The 16,785-nt window shown below is 44.9% G+C and overlaps 2 protein-coding genes across 8 annotated transcripts in view; one reads left to right on the forward strand and one right to left on the reverse strand.

Moving 5' to 3' along the window:
* Positions 1-16,785, reverse strand: part of LOC147030812 (protein prune homolog 2-like) — a 124,630-nt gene that overhangs the window by 90,579 nt on the left and 17,266 nt on the right. The window contains exon 1 of one of the 6 annotated variants that reach the window (XM_085875265.1): positions 971-1,032. The exons of 4 other annotated variants lie outside the window; for them this stretch is intronic. Coding sequence is in view for 1 of the 2 variants with exons in the window: in XM_085875262.1 (XP_085731388.1) it covers positions 971-1,002 (32 nt within the window). In the remaining variant the exon portion in view is untranslated. Of the gene's footprint in view, positions 1-970; positions 1,033-16,785 lie in introns of those variants that run through there. One more of the 6 variants, XM_085875262.1, reaches the window with a different exon arrangement.
* LOC147030813 (intermembrane lipid transfer protein VPS13A-like) overlaps positions 1-16,785 on the forward strand; it is a 222,936-nt gene that overhangs the window by 11,688 nt on the left and 194,463 nt on the right. The window lies entirely within an intron of this gene.

The following is a 16,785-nucleotide window of genomic DNA, read 5'->3' on the forward strand; positions in this document are numbered from 1 at the left end:
AGAGAGAGAGGCACAGAGAGAGGCACAGAGAGAGGCACAGAGAGAGGCACAGAGAGAGGCACAGAGAGAGGCACAGAGAGAGAGGCACAGAGAGAGAGGGACAGAGAGGCACAGAGAGAGAGGCACAGAGAGAGGCACAGAGAGAGAGGAACAGAGAGAGGCACAGAGAGAGGCACAGAGAGAGAGGCACAGAGAGAGAGGCACAGAGAGAGAGGCACAGAGAGAGAGGCACAGAGAGAGAGGCACAGAGAGAGAGAGAGAGGAACAGAGAGAGAGAGAGAGAGAGGAACAGAGACACACAGAGAGAAGGGTGGGTGGAGGAGAGTTAGCAGAGAGAAAATGTTGTGCTTTATCACACACACACACACACACACACACACACACACACACACACACACACACACACACACACACACACACACACACACACACACACACACACACACACACACACACACACACACACACACACACACACACACACACACACACACACACACACACACACACACACACACACACACACACACACACACACACACACACACACACACACACACACCCACACACACACACACACACACACACACACACACACACACACCTTGGCCGGTATCGACAATTCCTCAGGAATCCGTAGATTGGAGTCAGTGTGATTACCGACGACAGTACACACTGTATAGTATACAATCCACAAACCTTGAGTTGCTCTCACCCTTGTTTGGGGGGAATAAATAAATAAAAACAAATTATAAAAACGTTACATTACACACATTTCAGGGAGATGTGAATAAACATTAATGTTTATAAACAGCCGCCAATCGTCATGTGACGGGTGGAAAAAAAAATTTGCCTTTGTAATTTAGAAAACACTAAATAAGGCAAACGGTTCGGAAATCGGGTTTTATCTTCTACGGATTTTCCTTTGAAACTCACAAAGAGAACCATATAATATTTGTAAATCATGTACCTCGATCTACTCATGGACTGCCGACTGTACATCCCGATCTGGATACGAACTGGACCGCTTTTGACTGTGGGGAACTCGGGAAGTGGCTTGAGCTCCCAATCAAGTCCAATTAAATGGTTATAAGGAACGGCTGGCCAGGTGCTGCTGCATAACATAGAGGATCCCTTTAACTTTCATGTTCGATTTCCATCGACCATTCTATTTTTTTTTTTTCCAACTCACCCCTCCCTCTCACCCCTTTTCACCCCTCTCACCCCTCTCACCCCTCTCACCCCTCTCACCCCTCTCACCCCTCTCACCCCTCTCACCCCTCCCTCCCCAAGCAACCATCACACTCTTCTCCCTCCCACCTGTCTCCCTCAACTCTCCCCGCTCACCCTTGTCAAAGTTGTCCCCCTCACATCCACAAAGCTGCCTCCTTCCCCTGCCCTCTCACCTCCATCTCATCACTCCACCTCCTCAAATGCTCAACTGCCTTCTGCCCCCTCTCTCCACCAGCACCACAGAACCTTTTCTCCTCCTCATCCGGCCTCCTCCCCAAGCGATTCTGCAATCCCCCTAACTCTTTCAACAACTCTCCTTACCTCCTCCCTTGTCCTACCCTCCCTCCCCTCTCATCCCCTGCACCCAAAGCCTCCACCCCTCCCTCTTCATTAACAGTGTGGACCTCAAATATCCGGGGCCTTCACTCAAACCACACAGACCTTTCCATGGAGGTTGCCACTGACAAACCAGACAATCTGCCGAACAGAAACTTTCCTCCCTCAAGAAGTCTCTGACTCCCAAGTATCTCTCCCTGGTTACTCCCTCCTCCGGTATGACAGACCTCAGCCTCGCCCTGGTGAAGGAGTTGCTCTCTTCATCAAAGACTCTATTCCTCACTCTACATGCACTGCCCTCACTCCCCCACACCCCCAGGAATACCTCTGGCTACGGTTTCCCCTCCATTCCCACCTCAGGTTTATATGTGCACTGTCCGATCCACCAAACAGTGATGACTCCATTTACACCTCACCATCTGAAAACATGGACCAACTTCTGTCTTCTCATCTGAACTCTCTCTTCCTCACAGGTGGTGACTTCAATTGTCACCATGCCAGTTGGCAAGGTGTGGGTACCTCTGTCACCTGTCATGGCACTTCAGCAAAGATTTTCTGCGACTCATTGGGACTGACTCAATCGGTCAACTTCCCGACCCGGATCTCAACCAATGGTACTCCATCTCTTCTGGATCTGATTTTGACAAATTTCCCTGAAAATATCTGCTGCTGTTCTTTCGCTCCAATCGGTTCCTCTGACCACGTCCTTGTCAAAGTGGACATCTCTCTGGCTGTTATCAGAGAACCACCTCACCGCCGTCGATTCTGGCATTTCTTTCAAGCCGACTGGCAGGGTCTACAAGCAGCCATCAAACTTCTAAGCTGGTCTCCCATTGCTACTTTCTCCAACATCAACTCATCCTGGGAATTATTTCAAAGAATCTCTCTCTCTCTCTCTCTCTCTCTCTCTCTCTCTCTCTCTCTCTCTCTCTCTCTCTGAGATCTATCCCCTCTTGTCCTCAGTTGTCCTACCCTTCCTCCCACCCTTGGTTCACTGAAGCTTGTGGTGAGGCAGTTGTCCTGAAACAACTTGTCTTTGGCTCATGGAAAGGAAACCCAACTGAGGGTAATCTCAGTTCCTTCTATAAAGCTTGGAACAAGTGTGTATCTTCCCTCAGGAGAGCCAGAAAACAACATCTTTCTCATCTCAAGTCTGAACTCTCAAATCTCTCTCCCTCCTCCAAATCCTGGTGGCATCTATTCAAATCTGTTTCTGGTGTATGTTCCCCCTCCATCCCCTCCCTTACCTAAAATGGCCACACTGCTGATACCGCACGTGAAAAGGCTGAATGCCTAAACTCGGTGTTTACATCGAAATCTTGTGTTTGAAACCCATCGCTTTCTTTACCCACCTTACCCAGTCGCACCCAACTGTCCCTGGACTCTGTGTCCTTTTCTCCTGACAAGGTGGAGAGCTTACTGTCAAACCTGGACTCAGATTCTGCAACCGGTCCAGACGGCATCAGCCCATGTGTCCTAAAAACCTGCTCCTCTGCTCTTGCTCATCCTCTCTCTGTTCGACTCACCCTCTTATTTGCTCAAGGTCATCTGCCATCTGCTTGGAAATCAGCATACATTACTGCACTGCATAAAAACGGCGAAAAAACATGTCCCTGCAACGACAGACCAATCAGCCTTCTCCCAATCATCAGCAAGGTTATGTAATCCATCATCACTTCAGACATTAAATCCTTCCTCTTCTCCAATGGCTTGATTTCCAATCATTATTTTGGTTTCAGACCAGGTCACTCTACCCTGGATATGTTGCTTCTGCTCTCCCAACAATGGATGGAGGTCCTCAATGTCGGACATGAAATCAGAGCCATATTCCTACACATATATTGCGTGCTTTTGACACGGTCTGGCACCCTGCCCTGCTCACCAAACTCTCTTCCTATGGTTTCCAAGGCCATCTCCACTCATGGCTTGCAGACTTCCTCTTCTGTCGCAGTCAACGTGTGGCCCTAAATGGAGTTCTTTCATCCCCCCTTCCTGTCCAGGCTGGAGTTCCTCAAGGTAGCGTTCTGGGCCCTGTTCTTTTTCTGCTTTTCATTAATGATCTCTCCGACTCTGGAAAATCCTCTTTATCTCTTTGTTGATGACTCCACCCTCTGCAGTACCATCTGTCATCCCTCAGACCGGCAAGCAGCAGCTTCTTCGCTCTCTGCAGATCTGGGTAAAATCACAAACTGGGCCAACACGTGGAACATGTCTTTCAATCTGGACAAATCTCACTATGTCTCTCCGAAAGGACCGTTTGGAAAAACCCCCATCGACTTTCTCAACAATCCTCTGGATGAAGTCCTTGCTTTCAAGCTTCTGGGTCTCACGATTTGCCATGATCTTTCCTGGGAAAGCCACATTTCCAACCTGGCTTCCAAAGCCAGTCGCCGTCTGGGAATCCTCTGTCGTGCAAAGTACTTCCTCGGCCCACCTGAGCTCCTGACCACATACAAAGCTTTCGTCCGGAGACTGATGGAGTACTGCTCTCCCCTCTGGGCTCCTGTCTCTCACGTTTCTCAGCTTCGCACTGTGGAAACCAAGGCATTTCGGATCATTGGTATCTCCCACGATGAGGCTGAATCTTTGGGCCTCTCACTCTCTCACTGCAGGCAGGTCGGTGGTCTTTCGATCTTCCTCCGTCTCCTCTCCAGCCTCGCCCCCCCCCTGCTCTCTCTGCAATTTGTCCCCACCACATTTCCACAGGGCGCTCAAGGTCCGCTAACAACCCCCTTCTGGTAAAACTACCAAAATCACGAATCACTGCTCACCTTCACTCTTTGATTCCTCTTTTTTCCCCGCCTTTGGAATAAACTTCCTCACTCTGTTCAATCCCATTCTTCCCTCCCGGCCTTCAAAATCGCTGTTCACCACCATCTCTCATCATCCCCCATCCAAATCCTCCATCTTTTCTACCCCCGTTAATACACCCCAACCCCACCTCCTTCAAATTCCCTGCTTTCCTTACTGAAAGTCCCTGTAATGTCCATCTTGTATACTCCGTGATCCCTGCCCCATCCCTCTTCCTTCCACAGATCTCCGAATGTCTCTGTTCCCCACTGTTTTGTCCTTCCCACTCCTGCCCCTCTTGTCTCATGCCCCCTTGCTGTGCATTGTGTGTTCGTTCTCATACGAGCCTCCACAAGGTATACAAAAAAAAAGAATCTGATCTTTACCATGCCCGCATCAGTTAAAGAAATTGAATGAATTTGTTCAAATCACACTTTATCCACAAAAGAGTTGCTGTTTAAAGTAGAACAATCCTGGAGATATCGCAAAGTTGAATCTCCCATTAAATAAACATTGCAGATAATCCTCCACGTTGCCTGCTCGTCTGTGCATGCATCAAGTGGTACATCGTTTCGCGGTCCGTTCAAATGTTATAACTTAATTTTAAAACGTCCGTTTTTCACCAGATTTGCTTCGATACCTCGTAGAGCACCTCGCGAAACCTCCGAAAAAATACACAGATCTGGCAGACGATATGGATCGGCAGTCCCTCTGGGGTGCAGGGCACAATGTCAAGCAGTGAATGCATTAAATCGTATAGCTCAATGAAGCTAGTTAATTTCAGCACGTTCCTAAATTTTTTGTTCACTCAACATAACTCTCCAAACAGTCGAAAAAGATAAGTTTAATGCTTTGGAAATTTCACATTTTCTTGTGTATCCATGGAGAAGGATACATCGCCTTGCTTGCTTGAAGTAAATAGGTTTATAGGCTTAGTTGTAACACTCGTTATTTCCTTAAATCATCAGATTCACTCCAGATTTCAACACTTAGTCCGGACGATATTCGATCCTCAAAGCTGAAATAATACAAGGAAATCAGACACAGGTGGAGGCCATTCAGCCTATCATGCCTGCGTGAACACCAGACTAATTTATTAACACAAGATCCAAAGAAGAAAATGCAAATTTATTATTTTAAAAAAATCTATTTATTTTAAGTTTTTGTAGTTTTTATATTTATTTATTTATTTGTTTATTTATTATTATTATTATTTTTTCTTCTTCTTCCCCTCAGGTGAGGGGGCATGGGCTTGCTTAAAACACACACATCAACAACACAACACAACAAATTTCAGCAACGAACAAATGATATTTTGATGACATACTTGAATTAGTCAGTGAGAGTAGATCATGGAAAATTGCATCATGTAATTCATGAAATCGCTCCAAGCTCCTAATTAGAAAAACTATAGCACTTAAAAAAGCGATGTATACAGCGATTTGTAGCTATGATGAATTGGCGGTCAATAATTATGAGTGAGGAAACTGAAAAAAAACTTTATCATGAATAAATCGTGACGGCCTGTTCCAAGTCAAGGCATGGTTGAGCAGGCCAAAAAACACAGCGGCTTCAGACTCTAGCGAGGTTACCTAGGATATGGAGAGAGAGAGAGAGAGAGAGAGAGAGAGAGAGAGAGAGAGAGAGAGAGAGAGAGAGAGAGAGAGAGAGCACGAGAGAGCACGAGAGAGCACGAGAGAGCACGAGAGAGCACGAGAGAGCACGAGAGCACACCAAGGATTCGCCTGATAAAGGATATCGTTAAATAAGGCTGTTATTTATCTTCTAAAGGGGTGTTTTCACTCTTGCATTATCCAAACATCCAATTTTCACTCTTGCACTTCTTTGGAGTTTTTTTCATTTGCATGCAAAGTTTCAGGCTGCTCAGTTTCTAGTGTAGTAGATAGTAGAAAAATCGTGCAAATTATGATACAGGCATCAAATTTGGCATTTCTGTTCTACAGGGCTTTCTGATCAAATCTGCCCAATTGGCCATTTGAAAATCGAAATTTTGAAAAATTTGAAAAAAAACAAAAACTTCAAAAAAATTTGAAGTCACAGCTGGCTGAAATTCTTGAAGCGCAAGTGAACATCCCAGATGGAGAACCAAGGGGAGATGCAGTCATCATTGATGGCTCAGCACTTATCAATGCCCAACCTCCACGCACTTCAAAGATATTTGATGACTATGCGAAAGAAGACATCATCCCAAAGGTGGAATCCTATGGTGCCAGGTACGAGAGGGTGGACGTAGTGTTTGATGTGTACAAGAAGTCAAGTCTGAAGGCAAGGTCGAAAAGGGGGCAAGGAATCAGAAGAAGAGTGACAGGAACCAGTAAGACCCCAAGTAACTGGAGAAGTTTTCTTCGAGATGACAGAAACAAGACTGAGCTGTTTCACTTCCTTGTGGAAACGATGTGTGAAGCACAGACGACAAGCACAGTCATCGTCACAAAAGGAGAAGATGCCATTAGCAACACAAGGAAGTCACTGGATGCTGTTGTCATGAAGAAGCTGACACTCGAATATTGTACACGCCAGGGATGCAACGACGGATGGTAGCAAGTCCATCATCATTAAGGCTAATGACACGGACGTACTAGTCATAGCAATATCTGTACTGCCATCCTTACAGGAACTCGGTCTTGAGAACATGTGGATTGCCTTTGGCCAAGGAGCCAAGGCACGATGGATTCCAGTCCATGAGGTAGTTTCTGCAATAGAGCCTGAGAAAGCAAGAGGGATCCCATACTTCCATGCGCTCACTGGATGTGACGTCATGTCTGCCTTCCATGGTAAAGGGAAGAAAACTGCATGGCAGACTTGGAACATCTTTGATGATGTTTCTGAAACATTCACCAATCTCAGCCAGCATCCAACATTGATTCGTGATCTTGACTTTTTTGAAGTTTTTTCTTTTTTTCAAAATTTTCAAAAGTTGGATTTTCAAATGGCCAATCAGGCAGATTTGATTAGAATCCCCTGGAGAACAAATGTGCCAAATTTGATGCTTGTATCATCATTTGCACGATTCCTCTCAAAAATTGCTGTTATCTGCCCCACTATTCATGGTTTTGGAGTTATTGAGGACACACACACACACACACACACACACACACACACACACACACACACACACACACACACACACACACACACACACACACACACACACAGACTCATTAGTATGGATGTACCAATTTATGAATGGAGGCATGAAGCACCCCTCCCTTTATATGGGACGGTTTCTCTGTACGCAACTTTAACACAGGGGCTGAAAATTCGTTTCTCGGCTTGTACTGGACGAAATTGGCTGCAAATTTTAGAAGTAAATAATTTGTACGTCGAGGTAATATGTTCCAAATTTCAGCACTCCTTTCCACATTCTTGTGTTTCCACATTCTTGAGTTTTTAACGAAAACCTTCGAAATTCACGTTGGTGTCCGTCAGTCCGTCCGCCCGGCTGAAATGTGTTCGCGCTCATATCTCAAAGTCTATCCATTGAAACTAGCTGAATATTGGAATATACATCGGCCAATATGTCTAATTAATTGCTTTTGAAACAAATTTCACCGATGTGCCACAAGTTTTTTTGCTAGTCTTTGCTCATGGGGCACATTCTAAAAAGTTGTATATCGAAAGTTTTTGACTCCTGTCGTTAAGTAGTCATACATGAGGTCTCATAACTCATGAACTGTTGGATGAAAGCTCGTGAAATTTTGAATATGAATAGATGGACAATTAATGAATAAAGAGGCGTCAATTTTTTTTAACAAATTAATCACACACATGCACATTATCTTGTGTGTTTTCGTTTTCAAGGTCCACAAAAAAAAACTTTACGTACTAATGGGTTTCAACCTCTATATGTAGGGTGCCCCTTTATATGAAGTTTTCTCGAGCATTTCTGGTTCCTCCGAAGAACACAAGGGAAGTACAGCTTGCACATGACATTTTTTGAATGTGCCTTATTTTTGATCGTCTGTCATTTTCTACAAGCCATGGAACGTCCCTTCTTTTATATTGTTTGCCACATGGCACATACCATATAAAGACTAGGAGGGTACTTGGTTGAGCGCATACCTCTGCCACGCAATGCCTGATCCACGAGAACATATGTGGCCCAATACATTTTTGAGATATCGTGCGATATATCGTTTTTGAGCCCCATATCTCTCAATGGTGAAGAATCACGTTTAAAATACTAGTAGTCGGATCTGTATCTTCACAAAAATCTAATCAGTTCGTCCTTGTCGCACACCGAACCTGTCCACAAAATCTCATCCGGATCCGCCCACAACTTTTTGAGATATCCTGTACACAAACAGACAGACAGAAAGGGGTGAAAACATAACCTCCTTGACCTTCAGTGGCGGAGGTAATAAAGGGGCCTTTTCTATGCCCCTGGCATTTTCCCCAAGAATTGTACAAAGTATATAGTACACAAATATTACACATATGGAGATAACAATCAGCAAAACACACACACACACACACACACACACACACACACACACACACACACACACACACACACACACACACACACACACACACACACACACACACACACACACACACACACACACACACACAGAACTTTAACAAAAAAATGAAGCCACTGATCATATTTTGACAGATTATTTTTTAAAGTATGACAAACCACAAATGGTTTTGTAGAAAATAACGTTGTGGCATGTTTTCATTATTTAATTTGCAGTTTAATAAGAGTTCACCGGTATCAATGGCCTTGTGGGCTGACAGGGTGACAGAGGTTCGCACACTCGCCTCATAGCTGTCTTGCCTGGGTATGAATCTCGACCAAGCTATAATGTGTCATCCCAGTGTTTCACCGGCAGGGTTTCATCAATGTGTGTGCCGTCCCTCGGATGGGTGTTAAATCAGGTGTCCCTTCTACCGGCATTTGTTGGTGGGCGTTAAAGATCTCGTGGTGACCTATCGTTGGCACTGAACAAATGAGAAATTCATGCCCTGACCAGCAGAGGGCACTGGATCAGTGGCATCGCCACGACCTCAGCCAATGATGCGACCTCACTACCTTGTTCTGCATCCAGACAAACATGAAGAATGGCCTTGTTCGGTGAGATTTGAAGTTCGAGTGTTCAAGGTTTTCTTCAAAAGGATAAAGAGCTTCTGGAAATATTTTGGACGTTCCAGCCTGGTTTAACTAGAAAGTTCCAGCCTGGTTTAACATGAAAATCTACCATGAAAGTATTACATGTGGTGTTGGCTTAGTGGTTAGGGTGGCTGGCTTGGGATATTGGTGTCCTGAGTTCAAGTCCCGTTGGCTACTGAATTAACACCACGGAGATTGTTGATTGACTCAACTTGTCATCCTTCCAAGGTCAGCGAAATGAGTACCAGTGTATTGGTATAATGGTTGTATCGGCACTGTTCCATGCCTGCAACTGCAGTATGGTAATCTTCATCCTGATGAAGCAGCACTCATGTGGAGGGAAAGAGTGTTCAGCAGATATGACGTCATCATGTGCAATGGCTTCCAGGGGTGAGATAATCTTCTGATGCAGCTCGGACTGTCGTGTGGGATAGTTCATCCAATTCGTGGTGTTTAGACACATGAAGCTGGGACAAGAGAAGAGCCGTTCGACCCCTCAAACCATTGGTGTATTTACATTTTTTACATTATATAGTTATATAATTAAAGAGGAGCTCAACTCCAGATTTAAAATATACCCATCAGAGATGGGGAATCCCCTGCCATTGAAACATTTTTTTTCAAGATGGCTGCCCCAGTCGGCCATCTTGGATCCGGCCATGCCTAAAATCAATAGGGTTCTTCCTTTTCAGGTGGTACATGTGTGACTCAAATTTCAAATCTATATGGCGAACAGTTTATGAGTTATCGCACTCACAGCTATAAATGTTGACGCCCGAACGGACGGACGGACGACCCGGGTGACAACAATATCCCCCTTCCACCACGCGGTGGGGGATAAAAACAAGACTTACTTAATATGAGCATTATTGAACCTTTCACATTCCATGTTTCTTCTTCTTCTTCCTCTTCTTCTTCTTCTTCCTCCTCTTATTCTTCCTCTTCTTTCTTCCTCCTCTTCTTCCTCCTCATCTTCTTCCTCCTCCTCCTCTTCTTCCTCCTCCTCCTCCTCTTCCTCTTCTTCTTCCTCTTCTTATTCCTCTTCTTCCTCCTCCTCCTCCTCTTCTTCCTCCTCCTCTTATTCTTCCTCCTCTTCTTCCGCTTCTTCTTCTGCTTCCTCTTCTTCCACAGTACAGATTATTCCCACCTTGTGGGATCAGCTGGGGAGAAGTTTTTGGCACAAGTCCTCCATGAACAGGCCTGACATTCAACAGACGGTAGTTGGGGCAGAAATTTGTAATTTGTTCAGGGTGCTCACGACACCATATAGAATCTTTAACATATCCAATCATAACCGGTGCTGGCAGATAGGTCCTTCGGCTGAACATCCTTCTGATGGGACAGCACGCATGATGCATTGCCCTACATGCGAAACACCGGGGTAACTTTTTAAAACTGGGTCAGTATTCAAACCAAGGCGAGGAAGTTTAAAGGCTGGTATATATATATATATATATATATATATATATATATATATATATATATATATATATATATATATATATATATATATATATATATATATATATATATATATATACCTTGAAGTGATCCAGCGAGCCCTCATGTTACGTGCTTCCACAAAAAGGCCAGAGAGAAATGATATGCCTACGAATGATTTCAAAACTTGAACATGCATTGTCTCATCATAACAAGCTCACATCTCATCTTCATCATCATCTTTCCAAGTTTCTCTCCTGTCTCTTCTGCCTATGTCACGTTTTCAAAAGGCAACAACGAATAATGAAATTATATCATTCGCCAAATAATGTTGTCTTTCGATCCTGTAGGTTTGACTCGAAGTATACAACCACTCATCGCCCAATTGTCTGCCCTTCATCCCATTGTACATCCTCAATCTTTGGGAAAGGGTCATAGTGGGGCAACTTAGCTAAATATAGCATAACAATTGTGCATTTTGTGAGGAAAGCACCAAATTTGGCACACGAGTAGCCTATCATATTATGAACAGATTTGGATATTGGGCCATCTCAAATTCAGCTGCTGATGGCTGTGGCGGCCATTTTCCACTGCCATCAAAAATTTTGACATGGCCCAATATCCAAATCTGTTCATAATACGATAGGCTACTAGTGTGCCATATTTGGTGCTTTCCTCACAAAATGCACAATTTTTATGCGAAGTTGCCCCAATATCAGGATAAAATGCAGGCTCACTGGATTTGACAGTTCAAACCGGGAGGGCTAAGTGATATGGAATTGCAGTACCAGGAGCAGCAAGGTTTTCAAAGCTGTGCATGGAAACGAGGTAACAGTGAACTATCCCTCAGATGGACATTAAACTGGATGTCCCGTCTCTTTGAACTTAGATGGTGGATGGTAAATATCCCATGGTGTCTTTTGCAAAGAGTCGGTGTGTTCGTCGACACCCTGAATAAATTACAACCCCTTGCCCTGACGACCGCTGGGAAGGCAAAAGCAAAACCATCCAGTGTGATCATTGCCATGGAGCTGCTTTGGCAGCACAGAACTCGTCTTTGGCAACTTGCTTTGCCCTGTGGGAACGAAGCGAAAAGCAGGGTTAATTGGTTTATTTTGTCTGTCCAACTACAAATGTCATTTTATGATGGAGGAACTAATTAATTATAATTAATTAAAATTGAATGTTATATTTTGAACAAGGAAACAGCAGTATAGCAGGACTTTACCTCTGAATTTGGCAATTTTTTAGTCTGTCCGCCTGTCTGGCAGTGAAACAAATTTGAAAATCATTCCAAACAGGAAACTTACTGTTTTTAAGTGATGTCATAAAGGGCACAAACAACAGGCACAAATAACTAATGTAGCGTGTTAAATAAGGTGGTGTAAAAGATGCTACATAAAAGGCGATAGACTTCGAAAATATTATTTTATTTCAATTGAATTATATACTTGAACATGAGAACACAAATCGCCTTTTTGACACTTTCAGAAACCTTCCATTTCGCAGTATTTAGACAAAATATTACAGCATTTAATGTCATTCTGAACAATCAAATTTGCCGCTCGCAGACCCTGCCCCATGTCCTTGTTTCTCAAGACCTCACGGGGTAGGTAAGGTGTTCGATGAACTCCCTAGTCTTACATGTTAATTGTCGAAAATAAAACAACTTTGAAATATAGTTTCCAAATGGACATAAAAAAAACTGGTCACAGCCAAAAATAAACTCCCTAAAATTTTAATCTTGTACTGCAACAAAAAAATAAACAAAACAAGAAAAAGAGCTATCAGAGATTGCAGACCCTTGGCAGGACTTGTTTTGTATAGTGTTTGTGTACTAGTGTGTTACGTCATTAATAAGACATACAGTAACTAGAACTGCCACTTTATAACTGCTGGCAGTGATGACCGGGTACCAAGACATCCTGCTTTGATCGGACATCTCACCCTGACCCATAATGTTTATTTTATTGTCACGGGGATAGCAGTCCAGTTAACCCCCCGACCTAAATTGTGGTGACGGGCGGTTAATACCACCAGCCCTCGGGACGGCCAAGCGGTTCTTTATGAATAGGAGGCAGACACATTGATCCTTTTTTTTTTTTTCTCCTTGGTGCTGTTTCATAGATAGAGGTCCAAAATGTTGTTAGTTCGTGTTGACCACTATTTTCTTGGTTCGCGTTGACCACAAAATGTTGATCACTATTTTCTTGGTTCGCGGGCACCAGAAGTTGGTTCACGGGCGCCAGCAGTGACCACTATTTTCTTGGTTCGTGGGCGCCGGCAGTGACCACTATTTTCTTGGTTCGCGGGCGCCAGCAGTTGGTTCGCGGGCGCCAGCAGTGACCACTATTTTCTTGGTTCGCGGGCGCCAGCAGTTGGTTCGCGGGTGCCAGCAGTGACCACTATTTTTTTTTCTTGGTTCACGGGCGCCAGCAGTTGGTTCGAGGGCGCCAGCAGTGACCAGTATTTTCTTGGTTCGCGGGCGCCAGCAGTTGGTTCGCGGGCGCCAGCAGTGACCACTATTTTCTTGGTTCATGGGCGCCAGCAGTGACCACTATTTTCTTGGTTCCTGGGCGCCAGCAGTTGGTTCGCGGGCACCAGCAGTGACCACTATTTTCTTGGTTCGCGGGTGCCAGCAGTTGGTTCGCGGGCGCCAGCAGTGACCACTATTTTCTTGGTTCGCGGGCGCCAGCAGTTGGTTCGCGGGCGCCAGCAGTGACCACTATTTTCTTGGTTCCTGGGCGCCAGCAGTTGGTTCGCGGGCGCCAGCAGTGACCACTATTTTCTTGGTTCCTGGGCGCCAGCAGTTGGTTCGCGGGCACCAGCAGTGACCACTATTTTCTTGGTTCACGGGCACCAGCAGTGACCACTATTTTCTTGGTTCCTGGGCGCCAGCAGTTGGTTCGCGGGCACCAGCAGTGACCACTATTTTCTTGGTTCACGGGCGCCAGCAGTGACCACTATTTTCGTTGTGTCTGTGTGCCTGTCTGTTTGTGACTCTCTCCAGAGCATAGTTCCGTGATGTTTGATGCGATCTTGATGAAACTTGGACACAAGCTAGATATCATGGTCTAGTTGTGTCTTTTTGTATGAGGGGCATCCCATGCCCCTTGTGGGCGGAGCCACACCCATTTGAACTTTTTATTTATTTATTTTCTCGATTTTTTTCTCGCAATTTCATTTCCGAGAAGCTGTGCGTAATGTCCATAAGTACAACATAAAAAATCCGATTTGATTTGGTAAATTTTGACGGAAAAGATAGGTTTTTACGGTAGGGCTTCCTCAAAAGCTTCCACTAACTCAATTGTACCTCTCGTGGCATTGTTTAATAATGTCCGCGAACCATTGTCGCCTTCCGGCTTGTTTCCTTTTTTCATCATGGCTGCCACCATAATTATCATTGAAACATTCTACATGAGTAGCCGCTCATCCAGTGAAAATTTCGTGTCAATCCGACAAGTGGTTGTGAAGAAAAACACACAGACAGACAGACACACCCCAATGCCATACCCTCTCCCTCTGGCCATTGGTAATAAAATGGTGTTTTCAATGAGAAGGCATCGTTATTTTAATTGTGACAATAAATGAAATTAACGTGTACATCATGTTCTTTGCACAATTATCAAGCATTTTCATTGTGTTTTGCAAGATAAGTGCTGTTTTGGTGTGTAATTAATCAATATTTGGCAGATTCATGCAAGCATGTCATCACAGTATCAGGCAGAGATAAATAATGCAAATCGAATTTTCGAATTCATTATGTCCAAGTTAGGCGGAACGAGCATTTTATAGAAGTCTGACGAGACCGCATATTGAATACAGTTTCCATATTTGATGACAATGTTGTGGAAGGGATATACTGCTCTTGGATGACGCAAGGTTGAGCATTGGGTAACCAGAATGGTTCTGAGAAGTGTGGGTAACCAGGGGTGGGGGCAAGTCTTGGTTATAAGGAAAGATTATTCGAAAAAAAAAAAACCAGGGCTGTTTACATGAGAGAGGAAAATATTTTGTACTAAGGGACTCAGAGAAGATGTACTTGGATTTTTGAGGTGGTGGTTGTCCGGTAGGGGACAGGATTACGGGGTCGCAACTTAAAGATGACGATAAAACGAGGTAGAACTTTCTGTGTAACTTAGCCATCCCGGTTTGAGCTATCAAAGTGAGCTCACCAGCATACAATCCTGACCCTTTCCCAAAGCGAGTGGACGTGCAATCGGATGGGTTGTGGGCCAGCAATCAGGTGACAAGCTGGCATATACATTTTGAACTAAGTGGAAAGAACAAATGCAATTTCTTTTGCCGACGATATATCCGATTATTCATTCGTGCCTTTTAAATTCACCGGACAAGGTGAATTTAAGAAGATGACATGTGAACTTATCACTTGGAGATGATACACATTCAAGATCTGGAATCGCTAAGGCGTAGCAGTAATCTCGGGCCTCGCAGCAGACATCAGACCACAAGCTGAACTCGCGATCCCAGGCGGGCTAGTCGAGCCCTCAGGCCTTGCTGAGAAAGTGCCACCGACATTCAAAAACAGTGTAAACAGAATGGAAACACGAGATTTTCACTCAACTCGGATAAATATGTGGGATACGGGAAAACTGGGTAAGCGTAGCATGGTGTTCAAATCGGGTTGAGTGGTGCATTGAAACAAGAAGGTAGTGCTGAGAGTAAAAACTTAAAATAAAAAAAAAAGTGATCGAAAGGCTGCCTGCCATACACCGAGGTGATTTGGTCATGCAAATCCCCGGCGATTTGCGTCAACATTTCTGGGAGTTGAGCCAAGAACCGCCTTGGATTTGTCACACAGTCGAGTGTATGTTACATTAGATTTTTCCTGAATATTGTTGCGGGCTGGGGACCGGTAGCGAGAACGACCACTAGGTGGGGGAAGTTACGTCGTCTCCCACCAGACTCCCGGAATTGTAGGCCGTCGCTCACGGATAATTCCGTGACGCGGCGGGTGGCTTAACCGACCGTGGACGCCAATACCTCCACCGCGTAGCGTAGGGTCTTTTTGTCGACAACCAATTTACCTAATTAACCACGCGGTGTCATCTACCGGGGAACCACTCCCTCGGTACACCTTGCCCGAACCGGATCACTCTACCAACTAAGGTAGAGTACCAATTACCAACTCCGAATCGGATACAGCCGAGCAGAACTACCAAGGACGTACCAGCGAGAATGAACAGATTATCGGGGATAAAGACCCGGCTAAACTCAGATCCGAACCACGCTGGACCAATGATGGAAAAGACAAAAAACGAACTGGGAACATTTCTACAATAATTATTTATTTACAATAAAGCGAGGAAAAATATGTGGCACAGGAAACAGGTTTATTGGGTGTGTTATGCAGGGGAAAGAAGGACGATGTAGTGTGACAATTTACAGCAACTTACAAAAGAAGACACAGAGCAGACTTACGTGGGAATAAAACAGGAAAGATTTACAATGATCAGATAAAAACACTTATGCAATTCTACTTAAAGACGGCGCCACACACTCAGACGAAAATAAACCCAGATGTAAGGCAAAGGATACCCGCAGCCAGAGAGGGAGGTGAGCTGAGGTCGCAGTTCTTTCAGGTGCCTGAACGTTGGAGGGAAGGGATGCTCCGTGGTGCGGCACCTGTCAATGGTCGGGCGGCTCAGTCCAGGGCCGCACACGTGGAGACCGTGTCTGCGAAGGAGCCCGGGTCGAGTAGAGCGGGGATCAGGGCTACAGACAGGACCCAACGAGAGACCCAGTCAAGGACGGGTCGAGGTCTTCCCAGTTCTCTCACACTCAAAACGAACGACTCCCAAAGAGCCCAACCACTCTACGACCTTCCT

This window comes from Eptatretus burgeri, chromosome 3 (assembly GCF_056783735.1).
Source record: "Eptatretus burgeri isolate ZD-2024b chromosome 3, Ebu_testis_v1, whole genome shotgun sequence".
NCBI lineage: Eukaryota > Metazoa > Chordata > Myxini > Myxiniformes > Myxinidae > Eptatretus > Eptatretus burgeri.